The sequence below is a fragment of the Theobroma umbraticum genome, unplaced genomic scaffold (assembly GCF_002168275.2).
Source record: "Theobroma umbraticum cultivar Fairchild unplaced genomic scaffold, ASM216827v3 scaffold_239.1, whole genome shotgun sequence".
Classification (NCBI taxonomy): Eukaryota; Viridiplantae; Streptophyta; class Magnoliopsida; order Malvales; family Malvaceae; genus Theobroma; species Theobroma umbraticum.
Window position 1 is genome coordinate 1 of NW_018397273.1, and position 15,723 is coordinate 15,723.

The window sequence follows — 15,723 nt, forward strand, 5'->3', positions numbered from 1 at the left end:
TATATATATAGTACTATAGTATTACATACTAGTAGTAAAAGAAAAATACATTATAAAAAGAGAAGGTTGCCAAGAATTATTTCTGAAGAAAGGTGTTTGACAGTTGACAGATTATAACTCTTCCTAGACTTGACTATGACTTGAATCAAGAATCCTTTAACCCAAACTAAAAAATATATCAAGAACCTGCCAATGATCTTTGGAATGATAAATGCTGAATCAAAAAGTATGGTTTTTAACCTAACGCTTACATACTGTGAGAGAAAAAACATATTAAACTGTGTGCTAGATTCTAGTTTATGGGGGTCTTAGCTAGAATATAGGCAGCAATCTCTCCCTGGCTCAAATGACTTTACTTTGCATCATTAACTAAAAAGAGTTTGGCTTCAACAGCCATTTTTCCATAATGGTGATGAATATCAGTTACCATCTGCCAATCAATCACAATTGAAAAAGCCAAAATAAAAGAGAGAGAGAGAGAGAGAGAGAGGGAGATGATGTTAAAAGGTTATATCCATCAGCAGATGTCTCAGGCATCACATCTGATGGTCTAAATCTTTACTTTTTTTTCTTCATATCTCTATTCTTTCAAACGGTTGTAAACCTTAATCTTGATTGAAGTTTTCACTGAGTCTGATTAGGCAGTTTAACAAAGAACCAGACTTTGATTTTAGATATCCATGCATATCAAATTTGTTGTATTGAATATATGCTTTGCATGCATCTAGGTTACTAGCAGATTAAGAAATTTCAGAACCAGAGGGGTAATTTTGTCCTTAAACTCACCACCAATCATCACATTTCTGGTAACCTGTGTAGATGAATACAAACAAAACCTTAAACCCCATATAAAACCTGACTCCCCCCCACTCCCCCCTTCATCCACCTCATTCCCTCTCTGTTTCTTTTTTGTTTCGATTGTTTTCACTCTCTGCAACTTCCATGGCAGACCCCTCGATGTACAACTTCTTCAACCAGCCTTCTTCAGCTCCAAAACCCACCAAGAAACAGCCCCAAAGAGCTTCACCATCTGCTCCTACGAGGCTTTTCCAATGCCTTTACTGTCCAAGAAAGTTCTACACTTCTCAAGCTCTTGGAGGTCACCAAAATGCTCACAAGCGTGAACGAGCAGCAGCTCGAAGAAAGTTCCCCGTTGATCAGCCCCAGCAGTTCAACCTCCACCCACAGAACCCTTATACCCGCTTCCCTGCTGAGCCCCCTATGGACCACCCTGGTGCACCATATCTTGACCAGTGGCTCGAGCCCTTTCCATTCCCACCATCCCTCTGGTGGGTTGGTCCCTCAGGGTTTTCTGGTGCTTCTTCACCTGAGACTTTCTCTCCATCCACTGATGTTGATGACTCTGCAAATGTTGACCTCACTCTCCGTTTATAAACCTACTTTCCTTGCCCTTTTATCTCTTCATTTCATTGTTATTTAACTTTTTTTTTCTTTTTGAAAAGTAACAATGTAGCTTTGGTGGGTTCTTCATGATCCTCCGAGTAAGCTTACCTGAGAGTTAAAGAAAAAAGAAGAGGGTTTTGATGGTGGATGGTTACTTTAAAAAGTCTCAGCTCTGGGGGGGTTTGAGTTCAAAGTTTGTTTAGGATTTCTTATTTTCTGAATGGATATTCTGTTATGTTTTCTTGAGTTAAAAGTTCTGATGTTGATGTTCTTAGTCCCTCTGTTGATAGTAACTTGCATGATGATGATGGTTAATTAATGCATGCTTTTCATTTTTTTTTCTCTCACTTCCTCCTGTATATATTTTAATCTGAAATGGTAATCTGAGAACTTCCATTTCATGTTTGTAGTTCATCTGCTCCAGGGTTCAAGAGTTAGGATATCCAAGATCCAACTCCTTGCCATTTCCATTTTAATTCATTGCTAGGGCAGAAAATGCTGCTCCTAGCTACATATATATATATATATATATATATTTGGTTTATTGATCTTGAAAATTGGTTTAAAAAAGGGGTCTTAACTTACTTGACCTCTGTACTGATCAGACTGCTATCCCTCCTAACTTGAGCAGAAATTTTTCATTTTTGTTTTTTCCTTTCCTTTTGGACTGACATTTTTTGTCTCAATCATCATCATCACTGTTAGGTCACCATAATGGACAGTGGTGATGGAATGTGAAATGGATTAGTTTGATAGTTTTTCTATCACTATTGATTTAGATAAAAGCTTGCCAATTATTTAATGGGTGGATTGGTAGTTGCTAGTTTATGAGTGATTGAATAAGAACTGATCCAGAATCTCAAAGTTAAAGAGTCTGATGAAGTCTGCATCAACTTATTAAAAAAGAGTGTGGGGGAATACCCTAATCACTCAGAATGGAAATTTCCTAGCTTTTCTCCATTAGACCAAACTCTCAATGCATTCATCTCCTAAAAATGTCTCCTGAGTATACAGATAATGGTTGGGTTATTATTGCTTGCCAAACTTTTCAATCATGTATACCATCTATGGTTACTCAGACTTAGGAATATGAGTTACATGTGGATATATGTCGAACAATTGTATATCTCTTTACATTCAAAGTTTTGCTCATTAACTACTAATTGACTGAGATGATGGTGATTAATTACTCTATGCATGAGTCAGTGGAGGTGTGGAGGAAGTGTTAGTTCACAGATTTTCGCTCAAATCAACTCCTTGCTTTGTTTCTGACAGATAAATAGAAGAAACAAGGTGTATACTTCCAAGCAAAATCAATATTCTTACTGCATTCCAATAAGTTCATCAAAAACGACTGAAAAAGGGAAATAAATGTGATATTAACATAATAATATTCCAGCCAAAAGAGAACACATGTTGCTAATATGACCCATGGATTAAAACAATGGCTTTGTACCTCAAAGAAATTACAGTATGATTCCTTACATACACCATGCCATATTAGCTAGATTCTGAGAATGCTATCAAGTTGGTTTGACAGAATGTCTGCATTCCTTTATCCTTACTACCCCTATGCTCGTTCCATTGTTTGTGGTCGAGCATCAATCTTTGTTTTGTTCCTTCTTTCTTGGGACTTTCTAATCAAGATACAGAATTAATTCCTTGTTAAAGTCTGTATTTGCACTGCAAAACCTCAGTAAAAACTCTGCCTATGTTGTTTTGACATGTAATGATGCAGCCTTTCCTTGGGGGAAGGTCATTGAGCTTCTCTAAGGAGACAAATTTTCAAAGCTCAAAAGTTGGAACTTCAGCTGTGAAGCCATGTGTGGCCCTGTATAGCAACCGAGGCAATAAATTCCTATAGGGATCTTTTTCTCTTTTTTCCTTGAGGTAGGCCATGCATCTCTCAACCTCTGACTTTACATGTAAATACAATTCTTGAGATTTCTCTCTGTCTCTTAGCTCTTGTTTCCTTCCTTCAAAATAAACAGAATTACGTCAATCAAAGATCAGAGCTGAAAATCGGAATCCCAGTATGCATTTTACCACATCCAGCAAAGCCAATTTGGACTCATGTTCGGAAATACCAACTGTTTTAGAACTTTGGAATGCATTTTATCAGCACAAAAGCTTTCTTTTGAAACAAAGATTCATTCAGGGCATGGTTAACACAGGCCAGCATTATAGATTGTATATAATTCATTCGGAAATATCTATCGATTTATTACGTAATCAACAATAAATTGATAGATATTCAAGAATATAGATTGTACATGGACAGTACCTTCAGTTTCGATAGGTTTCCCGAAATAATAATAGAACCGGCCTGGTAATTTAGGAAGAACTCCGGGGAGGTGGACATCTTGGTTGGACACCTCACCATTTGCATCAGTCCTATCATCACGATATTGTAAGGACACCAAACAGAGATTAGTGATGCCAGGGGAAGGAATAGCTATTGTGGAAAAGTTAAATTGCAAGGTATGCTTTAGATAAATGGGAGAGGATTTAAAGGAATTCAGCAGGAGAAGAAAATCGTAGTACCTCAATTGCACAGATTCTTCTGTGAGTTCTTTTATGAACGACCTCAAGGAAGGAATGCGCATTTGGTCATTGTAATCAAAAACTAGCTGACAACAATAAATGTGCAATTCTCTATGAGAGAGAGAGAGAGAGAGATCAACTTAAACCTAGTGACATAGAACATCATACCAAAAAAAACAAGAGAACAAAGGAGAGGATGATGCACAATGCTTCACAGGATATGCAGTTCGACTCAAATATAAATTTCATTCTATATAATGCACAAACATCTAGAACCTTTTAGATTTGAGATGTTTAGAGCAGAGTCCTTGATTTATCTCAAGTCGCTGCTATCTTGTCATTTTTGCCAGGTTTAGAATGAGCTGGGGAATGCAGGTTTCATTAACTGAGTATCCAAGGAGAAAATTGGTAAAATAAAATCAGAATCCAGTGTTCCAAAAGATCAAATGTTTCCATATATATGCTCCAAAAGTAAGATGCTATGGTAGACACTAGCATTAGAAACTTGTGCAGAAGTTCACTATGAAACCTGCCAGGCTTACCTCACCAACATCATCTTCTCCAACCACGCCAAAGGGTACGATTTTGGCTCCAAATCTAGATGCCATCCTGACAAACTCAGACCGCTCTGGCCAGAATAACTTGTATTCTTCACCCTGAAAAAAATATGTATTGTTTAGTATCCTGGAGTATCTTAGCCCTTCAAACTTTTAAAAAGTGCACCTAGCATTGCTGGTTTGCAATAAACACAAAAAATGTCATGCTCATCAGCACGTTTTCTTTACTGTCCTAAGTGAATTAACTTATAAATTACAACTACATAGAGTAGAAGCAAGAAGATAAGAAATTGGTTGGAATTACATCATAAGAAGCAATAATTTTCCTTCATAAGTTAAGTGATCAAAATTAGACTGAGAAGACATATAGTGATATTTTATAGGATTTATATCGAGAGAGAGAGAGAGAAATGGAACTGTATCTGACCCCATTGTATCATCTACCTTTTAATCACAACAGCAGAATGGAACTTGAGTGGAGCAAATTAAAGCTAGTGTAAACTTACAATTTTTGTATTAGAAGTCTGAACTCCCATCAAGATGAACATTGAACAAATTTTCAGAAAGTAAAGGTCCTTGAGAAATTTAATAATTACCTTCCTGTGAAGAGCCTCACGCATACCTCCAGGATACAGTAGGACATGAGACTTTGAAGACAGAAGTTTGTAGAAGTTGGGTCCTGACACAGGAACTGCACCCATCAGTCTAAATGTGTCGAATGCAGCTAGGTCAAGCATGTTGCCTTCTCTCAATCTAAAAAACATCATTGGATGGGCTATCCCTCGCACAAGAATATTTCTCTCCATCAAAAACTGAATCACCATTGGAGCCAATTCAAATCCCAGTAACATGTGATAGCCAACATACAAGACTGGTCCCTCTGAGGGGATCCCAGCAAGGCCCCTCACCACCTTGCCATCCTCTAAAGTTGACAGCATCACAGGACTAGTGGCAGCAATTACCCATCTAGGAATAACAATATTGTGAGACGATATTATTATAAATTGACGTGCTTGTACAACTAACAAGATCTGCTATAATGAGGAAAGACCAATGTGGTCATGTATAGCTGCTGTCAAGTAAAGACATATAGATCAGCAAGGCTGACAAAAGGTAAACCCTTGCCAGCCATCAACGTTTAGATGCCTTGGACACCGAAAATGTCATTCTTCCGGAGCCTCCAGATACGTATGAGTTATTCCTGTTAATGCAATTTACACACAAGTTATCATATAGGATAATATTTACCTATTTGATTCACATATTTTCATGAATTCATAAGGTGTTGGTGGAATGTAATCAGACACATAGTCAAGGTATTTTCCACGACGATAGAACCTAGAACACTTGATGGTTGTTACCAAATCAACATCGTCTTCCTGCATCAAATGAGCAGAACTGTGATGAGTACCAGAAGAAGTTATTGAATGATATTTCAAGCAAAACTTGCGTACGGACTCAGCATTTCCATTCAAATGTATGCACCATCACACACAGATAAAAAAAGTGCACAATATGCTTGCTTACTTAAACATGCACAATCATATTAATTACTTAGATATCAGTTTTGCGTCGCCTCTTTCTGGCCTTAATTTTCTTCAAATTCATTTGCATAATGCTGATTATTTAAACATCATGTGAGAGAGATAGAGTCCTACTAAGAAGAGAAAATGGCCACTTTCTTCGAACAAACGTATCGCACTTTTTGGCAACATGCTGCGAAGTCTTTGGGCTTCCTCTTGACTAGGCAACAGCTGATCCTTTCCACTATTAAGAAAAACAGAAATATCACCCATCATCACCACAAGGACCCTAAACTTGGAAAGAATATATGCTAAACAATCAATGAAATATAATAACAATGGATTGCGCTGATGATTAAGAATGACCTGCAAAGTATCATTGCTTGAACTTTTACAGCATGGAGGTGTGAATTGGCAGATGCAGAAGCAGATTTAAGCAGCTGTAGCTTCCAGAGAAGTGTTTCTCTAGGTAACATATCAGCCAGAACCTGAGGCATCCCAAGAAGATCCTGTGATGATAACACTCCAACAGTTTGGAGCGGCAGAAGTCTCTTCACCACATTTTCCAATGCCATCCTCAAAGGATCACCTAAATTTATGCCATTGCTCAAATCCTACCAACGTTCTTAATTATCTATGATTATAAATAACAAGAATAGATCTACCAAGAGTGATGCTATAGTGTCACTGTTGTACATTTTTTTTCAACCACATACTGATAACATTCGGTTTTTTAGGCTACTAGACTAAACATAAACAGTTATATACCTCAGGTAACTAGCAAGGTCCACAAAATGGAAAGTTGAAGAACAGACTCCAAACCTGACACCAAGTTCAGCATGTAAGGGAGGTTCAGCAAGAGTTGATCAGGCATGAGTTCCAGTAAAGGTATTAGAGATTGTAACTGTGACCTATTGAATGATGTAGCTGCAAAAAGAAACATGATCAGAAAGCATAAACACTTTTAGTATTGCAGTGATTAGCATCACTCCTTACAAAAAGCCAATTTCCTTGGTTTGAATTGTACATCTTACCTATGTTAAACATGACAGCATTAGTCATTGCATACATTTTTTGTTTACTATTCCTCTATAAGATTACACTACCAACCAGTCCTTTTTATAGTCAATAGGATTATTACAACATAAGTTCACACCTGGATTAGCCAACATTAGCACAAGATCAATGTCAGGGTTACGAGCAGCGACATCTAAAGCAATGCATCCTCCAAGAGATTCCCCAACAAGATAAATTGGTCGGTCTGGTGATCGCTCGCACTCTGACCTTACTGTTCTTTCAACCAGCTTCACTAGGTCTAAGGAAGTAATTAAAACCAAAAAAAAAAAAAGCAAAGCAAAGAGAAGAGAAGAGAAGAAAAATGAAACTTAAAATTTTAATAACTCATAAAATTATAATAAATATGATCAAAATTTCATTTATTTAATCAGAAAAAAAAGGTTAAAAATAGACATTCAATTTGAAATATTTAAAAATCAAACTAATTATCAAAAAATGCTTAACAATGGATTCATGTGTTTCTTGAGAGAATCAAGTTGATAATAATAAGAAATTATCCTCCAAAAATATTAAATTTATTGTTTTCTGCTTTGAATGGCAGAATGGGCATACGTTACATTCCAGCTCTTGCTTTGAAAGATTTTGTCATTGAGTAATGATTACTTTGCTTTTGTACTTTTTTGATCAACCCAAAGGTCAAAAAGGACCATGTCATATGCTACTATTTCTTTTTTTTGTTAAGATTGCTGCCTATCCACGAGGATAGGATACACTTTATTATTATTATTATTATCATTATTATACTTTTAAAAAGAATAAACAAATCAAAATGAAAAAATTAAAATACTATTCTAAAAGTTAAAAACTAATAATTTCTTTTTTTTATTTTTCCTTTTCGAAATGTTTTAAAATTATTTTTTCCACACCCAATATTTTTATTTTTTTTAATATTACAAACTTACTTTTCATTACTTTTTTCATATTAAAAATATTAAATATTTATATTATAATTTCTTTAATTTTAATATAAAATATATTAAAAATCAAAATTTTTATCTTAATCTTCGTAAAAAAAAAACCTGACATAACAAATTATTATCAAATTTATGTCGGCATTTGGTTGTAGACTCCAAAAAATAAAGGAAAATAAAAAACAAAATGCTACGTAAGCCCAAAATTAAAAAAAAAAAAACTTAAAACTGAGGTGATAAAATGGAGATATATTTTACCTGCAAATGACGTTCTATCCTTAACTGGAATATGCAAACACCACATATCGAAAATCCTTCATTCAATTTTAACACCCAAAAAACAAATTCATTTAATAAATTAAAAAATATAAATTTTAAAATAAAATAAAACACATAAAAATCCAAAATCGTTATCTTAATTCTTGTAAAAATAAAAAATAATAATAAACATTCAGAGAGGAGAAAAAATAAAAGGAAAAATAATTTTCTCACTAACTTTCCGAGTTTATGATGATGCCTTATGAGTCCAAGCCCGGTGCCATCAATCCCTGCAATGTAAATTGTTTCACAAACTCAGTACTCAATTTTAGTTTCCTACTCAAAAATCATCCCAAAGGCTAGAGAGAAAGAGATGGTAAAAAGGTTCATGATTAAGCTTTTCCGTTAATGACAAAGTTATCATCATTTCTTTATCAATTCCCAGAAAAGTGAAAAAGTCGGATTTCATTTTCAAACACCTCCGGGAAAATGATTTCCATGAAAAGAGAGAGAGAGAGAGAGAGAGAGAGGAACCAGGCAAAAAGAGAAGGAGAGGAGAATCGGCAGTGTGGGACGCGCACTCCAAAGGAGAGAACCACCGAGGCGGCCCGCCGTCCGATCTGATCAAGTCTTTACACTCTTCGAAATAATCTTTCAACTTCTTCCGGTTCTCCTCCGTCATCTCGTCCAGGTTCCAGTAAACATTTGATATTAACTCATTTTCTTCCTTCCTTCTCTGCTTCTTCTTCTCCGACGACATTCCCTTCTCTACGAAACTCGTCGTCGTCGTCGCCGCCGCCGACGATATCTGCTCTGTCGACATCGCCATCCGTTGAGATAAACTTACACCCCGGTCCCTCCCCGAATTCCCGGATGTTGACATCACCGATGAACCGACAAGAAACTGACAAGCCCTGGTTGCCGCCATGGTGGAACGAAGTTTGTCTCACTTTGTTTCCAGCTAACTGATTGAAGCAACCGCTGAAATGATAATAATTTAACAAAAGAAAGATGATTCTCGTGAAACGATTAAATAATGACTAAATTTAACAAAATAGGATAAATAAATAGTTCGAAACGTTGGTGCTCGGTAGTGGAGGCTTTTTGTTTTGTAAATTGTAAGAATCGGACAAGACAGGGGAGCTTTTAACTGGCTGGTTGGTTTGTCGAGATTTCCGCAAGTCTGTCTCGGTCGGAGGGTTTTGTTACGGTACTTTGCAGCTGCGTGATTTACTAAAAGTCTAATGCTAAATTTTTGACACGTATATCTAAATACATTAAATTTGTCTTAAATGAGGTTCTAATTATGAATGTTAATTAAAGTTTGGGATTACTTAATAAGGTAATAAAATATTACAATTTGGATAATAATTAAAAGCATTGTGTTTTAAATTGTATTTGAGATTAATTGTTTACATAAATTGGTATGTTCCAATAAACAAATATTTAGAAGTTACTTAAAGTTCGTCATTGTTCTTTTATTATATTGAATGTTATGATTAAATTATATAATTAGTCTCTATATTCTATCAAAGTGATGGATTTAGTTTATATATAATACTCTTGTAAAAATTGAATCTTTATACATTTCAAAATTGATAATATTAATTCAATATGTTAAAAAAATTTTATTATTTATAATGATATGACGTTTGTTTGTATTGACATTAAATTTTTTTACTTATATAAAATTGCATTTAATGATATGATGATGATAATGATGTGACATTTAACAAATGATACAACAGTAGTACTAATATGATGTGACCAAGTATTGACATAAACTTTATAAGTACGGACATATAATCATTTAATGTGAAAACTAATGATTTTAAATGGGATTGGAAGAGGAATAGATGAAAAATTCAAATCGTTTTTTAGGATTTATGGAAATAGTGCTATGAGACATAAAAAATTTGAATTTTTGCACTTTATAATTTAAAACTATGTAAAAAAAATTGTGACATAGATAAAAAAAAAAAGTCACATTATCGTATTTAATACCACATTAGTAAAAAAAATATCATATCAACATAAATTACAAAAAAAAATTAATATTGTTAAGAATTGGATTGACATTATCAATTTTAAAAAGTGTAAAAATTTAATTTTTATAAATTATTATATAAAGATTAAATCCAATACTTTGATAAAGTATAAAGACTGATTTCATAATTTAATCGAATTTTATCAATAACGAAATTGAAATACACCATACAATATTTCGTTGATGTAAGTAGCAAATTTTCATCAATTGTTTATTTTATGTTAAAATTAACAAAATTAAAAATATAATATTAAAATTTAACAAAATTGAAATATTGTCACAAAATTTAAAGTTGACTTGTAATATAATGCCAACTTTGACCATAAAAGAAGTATAGCTACACAATGAAGGAAAAATGCCTTTTATAGAATATGTGGTCCAAGGACGCCTACGCAACTTCATCTTTTATGGATTATACTCCTACACACTTATACATCAATCATTATTGATTTAGACAAAGTTTAACTATGATTAGTCTCCCCTTTTAAAATTATATAAAATAGTAATTTATATTTATGAAAATTCATTTCACTATGGGTGACATAATGGAACGTACCTTTCTCTTATTTGCTTTTATTGCCTCCAAATAAATCCTAAAACTATTTAAAAAAGTTAATTGTCAATTATCAATTATCAAAACTAAGCTAGAGAAAGTTTTCTTTTAATTTTTTTTTCAATTCTTAACTAACAAATTTTGGATATGTGGATGAGTAACAAGCGAAAAACACATATCTTAATAAGTAATTTTATACCACATCATTTATCACGTGACAAGAACGTCATTAAAATAACATGTCAACTTATCACATGGCAGTTAACATGGCATAAAAAATACCAACTGTAATAGTTAATAGTTAATGAGAAAAGTTTATTTGATCTAAAATAAAAATTCATAAACTTATTTAAAATGTAATAAAAATATAAAGATTTAATTAACATTTTTGAGATATTTCAAAGGCTTATTTGAGTATTTAACACACACACACACACATATATATATATATATGTGGAAATTCATTTCACTATGGGAGACATAATAAAAAGGCAACTTTTTTTAATTTGCGTAAATAAATTAATCTCTTCAAATTTTAAATTTTTATATAGCCTCTGAATTAGAATTTGTTTTAAAAATTAGAATTTTTTTGGACACAATAACTATAACTCTTTTGTCCAAATTTTTATGTCCATATTTCTTTTTGGGAAATAGTACTCACTCTATCTTTTTTTTTTGTTCATCTTTCTTTTTTGTGATATCCCAAAATAAAATTCTTTTTTCTTCTTTAAATACTGCATAATTTGTTTTCTACATTATAAATTTATTTTTCATGATTTTTTTACTTTTTCATATTAAAAAAATATTGAACATCTATATTATAAAAAATTCAAATTTAATATAAAATACATTAAAATTAAAGCTTTAATCTTAATTTCTATGAAAGTTAGAGAGACAAAGAAAGAGAGACGGAAAGAATATGTGTTTAAATTGCTCAATATAGCAATAGAAATTTGATCTATGAAAAATAAATTGATCCCCAACTTAATAAATAAGATTTATGAGTATAGAGAAATTCACAAATAAAAAAAAAAAAGAAGAAGGTGATCTATTGAATTCTTAAAGTAGCATGGACATATGTATCCATTTGGGAAAATAATTTATCAATAAATAGATGAAAAGATTAAAAGAATAATAACAAAAAAGGATATGCAATATGGGTCTAAAAAGCAAGTAGCTCTTTTATAAAGAGATCTATATGCACAAACTTCAAATGATTCACATTCCAATTTTGAAAAGATTTTTCACCATACCTTAACCTTAGTCCTTATGGCAATTACAGGTAATGTGATTGCAAGTAATGTGGATTGCAAGCAATGTGATTACAGGGAAAATAACATTACAGTGTTTGGTATGTAAGTAAAACAATGATTAAAATGCAGAAAAGATAACATTGCAGTGTTTGGTTTATAAGTACTTTAGTGGGAATGTAATGCTAATTGTCAAATTACCCCTAATTATTAAAATATAAGTTTAATTAATTTTTTTTTTATTATTAATTTTTATATAAATCATTTCTTAAATATATTTTTAATATCATATATTTTATTTTTATTTATTATTATATATTTTATATTTATTTTAATATATTTAATATTTTATTATAATTTTTATATAATACATTTCTAAATATATTTTTAATATCATATATTTTATTTTTATTTATATTATAATATTTATATTTATTTTTAATATATTTATATTATTAATTTTATATAATATCATATTTTAAATATATTTTTAGATTCATATATTTTATTTTATTTATTATTATATTTATATATTTTATTTTATTTCTTTATATATTTTTATATTATATATTATATTTTAATTTGTTTTATCTATATTATATAAATATTAATTTTTTATATTTTTATTTTATTTTAATTTTTATTCTATATTATATTATTATTTTAATTATAATATTATAAAATATTTTAATAAGATAATAAAGTTGAAGGGTAAAATGTCTTTAGAACATTGCAGATGTGCAATGTAATGTGATTGCATTGGTTTTGGACTGCAATCACATTACATCCATTGGCTGCAATGTGATTGCATTGCAATCTTACATTGCAGTGATCTGTTACAAAACAACCATTACAATGTAATTTAATAAGCCACATTGCAGGGAATGTGGCTTACATCCCTGATACCAAACGCCACCTTTTAGTCATCATGCTTCTTATTAAAAATTTGACAAAATCACACACTATTTAATTGGTAAAGTATTTAGCTTATATAAACACCTTACAATTTTGTTTTTGATTAAAATGAAAGGTTTTTAAATAAAGAATTTTCGTATTGTGTAGCTAAACAATTACAAAAAAAAAATGATGTATAATAAAAAGTGCTTTCATTAAATTAGATTAAATATATTTTTGATATATCTGGGAATTCTAGTCATAATTCTTCTAAAAATTGTACATAATAGCTAAAAGATCTCTTAAATTATTTAAAAAAATTTGAATAAACAATTATTCTTTTATTATGTTCAATTAAACCATTATACTACTAGTAATTTTTTATGGCATATGATGTTAGCAATTACAAATCATTCAACATTGATGAAATCTGTAAGTTAGCAAGAAATTTTTATTCTCAATATTTCATAGAGCAAGAAAGATTTCTTTGGAGATTACAATTAAGGTATTACGAGTTTCATATACCTCATCATTAAGGTTTTGTAAATATTAAGACACTTTCTAAATTGTACCATAGATTAATAAAAATAGAAAATTTAAAAAATTGCAATTGATTGATAGAGTAATTCACCTTATTTTGACTCGTCTAATTTTTGCAGTAATTATAAAAAAGAGTCTTTTTAATGATGAAAATTATAGGAATAAGACTCTGTAACAAAATGAGTGATGAGTTTCTTGCAGAGAATTTAGTTGCTTATATTGAGAAATACTTTGCTAATCTTTCAGTATATAGTTAATAATTGATGAATTTAATTCAAGAAACATCTTTAAGTATAACTTTTCTAAAAGATTATTGCAAGTCTTTCTTTTTTTTATTCTTTTTAATTTATATGTTATATAAAATTATTATTTATTATGAATTCCACGTATTAGTTTAAAAATTTTTTAAACCTTTATTATTCTTCGTCTTTGGCCCTCCAACAAAAGTTCGTTAGATTCACTTTTAATGATAGTTAGTCAATCATTACTTATAAAAATCTATTTGACTTAAAATAAAATTACAGTAATTTAATTAAATGTAATAAAGAACAAAAAAATATTTATTTTTTTAAAATAATCCAAACAATGTTGTAAAAACATTATATTTAAAAACTAGTAACAATCTTTTCTCAAAGTTAAAATTAGGTACAACTTATAAATGCACAATGTACAACAAACACATGCACGACTGGGAGTGTTCTCAGCAAATGCTTGATAGATTAGATTTCGTTTTCAGTTTCATATTTATTTTTTAATATATATATATATATAAAGAGAGGATGGAATCTTTAGAAACGGCACATCTAGGCTTTTCCTAACATTATTAAGGACACGTCGCAGAGGATAATGAAAACAAAATGCGCAATGCGTACCCCATGTTCCGTGTTGTGCGCTCAGGACACTATGTTTTTCTATTAAAAAATATATATAATATATAAATATTTACTTATTGTATAAGTATTTATTTTAGAAACATTTTTTATGTAATAATATAAATATTAATTTAAACAAAAATCAACCAAATGTCGAATGCCAAACACATGTTGATATAAAAAATTGACAATTGTCAATCTATAAAATACCAAGATTGGATCTAAAGCCACCATTAGAATTAGATTTAATATAGTATTATATATAAATAGATATTTATTTATTAAGTAAAAAAAATTCAAAACAAGTAAAATAAATTTATGTTCAATGGGTTGTTAGCTGTCACCACATGTCAATTAATAATTATCTTTGGAAATAATTTAGGTATATTGTTTCGTAATGAAAGCCAACAAATTCCAGATACCAAACACTGTATAAGACAAAAGAAATTTACCGAAATGTCAAATTATTGTGCTAATTGCTTAAGAAAATTAAGCTGATCAACTTGTGTTTGCACAATGTTGCCTTTCTTTAAAGTTCAAAATCAAAACAAAAGACAAAAAGAAAAAAAATAAAAAAAAATTGACATTCATAACGAGAACAAGGTAGCATCAATATTTTATTTTAATTTTTGTGAAAGATAAGTATACTGTCTCTAGTTGAATTGGAGCACCAGACAAAAAAAAATCATTAACTTTGATTTGTATATTCTGTTGCAGTAGGTTTCTCTTGCTTTCTTGGATAATAAATTACCAATTATTATGAGCATGAAATTTTCATTTATTATCAATTTAATTTGGTATATATTTAAAAAAATTTAATTTATTTTAAAAATTTAAATAAATTCTTATTTCTTATTTAAACCAATTTAGCCTTTATATGTTTCTTTTGAACCATCTAAACTTTTGTGACGTTAATTAACTTTTATTAGTTAAAATATCACTTATCATTTTATATCATTCGATGTTGACATAACATATTAATATGTTATAATAGATAATGATGTGATATATTGATGTAATATATGACATGATCATATAGTATTTTTTCACTCTCCACAATGACAAATAATATATTGATTAATAATAATTAGTTAACTGTTAATTATAAGAGTCTATTTGATATAAAATTAAAAATTAATGATTTATTTAAATTTTTTTCAAGTATTATATCATTTAAGATTATGAGAAAAAAAAGAAAGAAAGAGAAATTCAATTTCCTAAATTCGTATCAATCATGGAAAGAAGCTCAGCCAAATGCCTATAATTATGAGTAAATATTCTAAAATTGTGAGG

At 30.5% G+C, this 15,723-nt stretch overlaps 2 protein-coding genes across 4 annotated transcripts; one reads left to right on the forward strand and one right to left on the reverse strand.

The window, feature by feature from the left end:
* The first annotated feature begins 942 nt into the window (after positions 1 to 942).
* Positions 943 to 1,395, forward strand: KNU (C2H2 and C2HC zinc fingers superfamily protein). Its single transcript, XM_021442350.1, has one exon. It carries the CDS (start codon positions 943 to 945, stop codon positions 1,393 to 1,395), a length of 453 nt encoding a protein of 150 aa, XP_021298025.1.
* A 1,314-nt stretch (positions 1,396 to 2,709) lies between these two features.
* On the reverse strand, positions 2,710 to 9,432 carry LOC110426868 (phytyl ester synthase 2, chloroplastic-like). 3 transcript variants are annotated; one of them, XM_021442184.2, is made up of 13 exons: positions 8,809 to 9,432; positions 8,513 to 8,564; positions 8,275 to 8,330; positions 7,185 to 7,343; positions 6,851 to 6,955; positions 6,395 to 6,617; positions 6,164 to 6,272; positions 5,754 to 5,884; positions 5,102 to 5,471; positions 4,491 to 4,604; positions 3,949 to 4,034; positions 3,689 to 3,798; positions 2,710 to 3,380 (listed from the first exon to the last, which is right to left on the reverse strand). In XM_021442184.2, exons 1-13 carry the CDS (start codon positions 9,200 to 9,202, stop codon positions 3,190 to 3,192), a joined length of 2,100 nt encoding a protein of 699 aa, XP_021297859.1. In that variant the 5' UTR covers positions 9,203 to 9,432; the 3' UTR covers positions 2,710 to 3,189. The 3 variants fall into 3 exon arrangements, with proteins under 3 accessions (XP_021297859.1, XP_021297860.1, XP_021297862.1); XM_021442185.1 differs by having other exon boundaries at positions 3,217 to 3,376; XM_021442187.2 differs by lacking the exons at positions 2,710 to 3,380; positions 3,689 to 3,798; positions 3,949 to 4,034 and adding an exon at positions 4,051 to 4,333.
* Positions 9,433 to 15,723: the final 6,291 nt, after the last annotated feature.

Excerpts from the sequence above, each read along its gene's own strand:
- LOC110426868 (XM_021442184.2), bottom strand. The coding sequence starts at position 9,202 with ATGGCGGCAACCAGGGCTTGTCAGTTTCTTGTCGGTTCATCGGTGATG. Across the intron at positions 8,331-8,512 it reads CATCATCATAAACTCGGAAA|GATTTTCGATATGTGGTGTT; the intron begins GTTAGTGAGAAA and ends AATTGAATGAAG. Across the intron at positions 6,273-6,394 it reads CAAGCAATGATACTTTGCAG|TGGAAAGGATCAGCTGTTGC; the intron begins GTCATTCTTAAT and ends TTTTCTTAATAG.
- KNU (XM_021442350.1), top strand. The coding sequence starts at position 943 with ATGGCAGACCCCTCGATGTACAACTTCTTCAACCAGCCTTCTTCAGCT.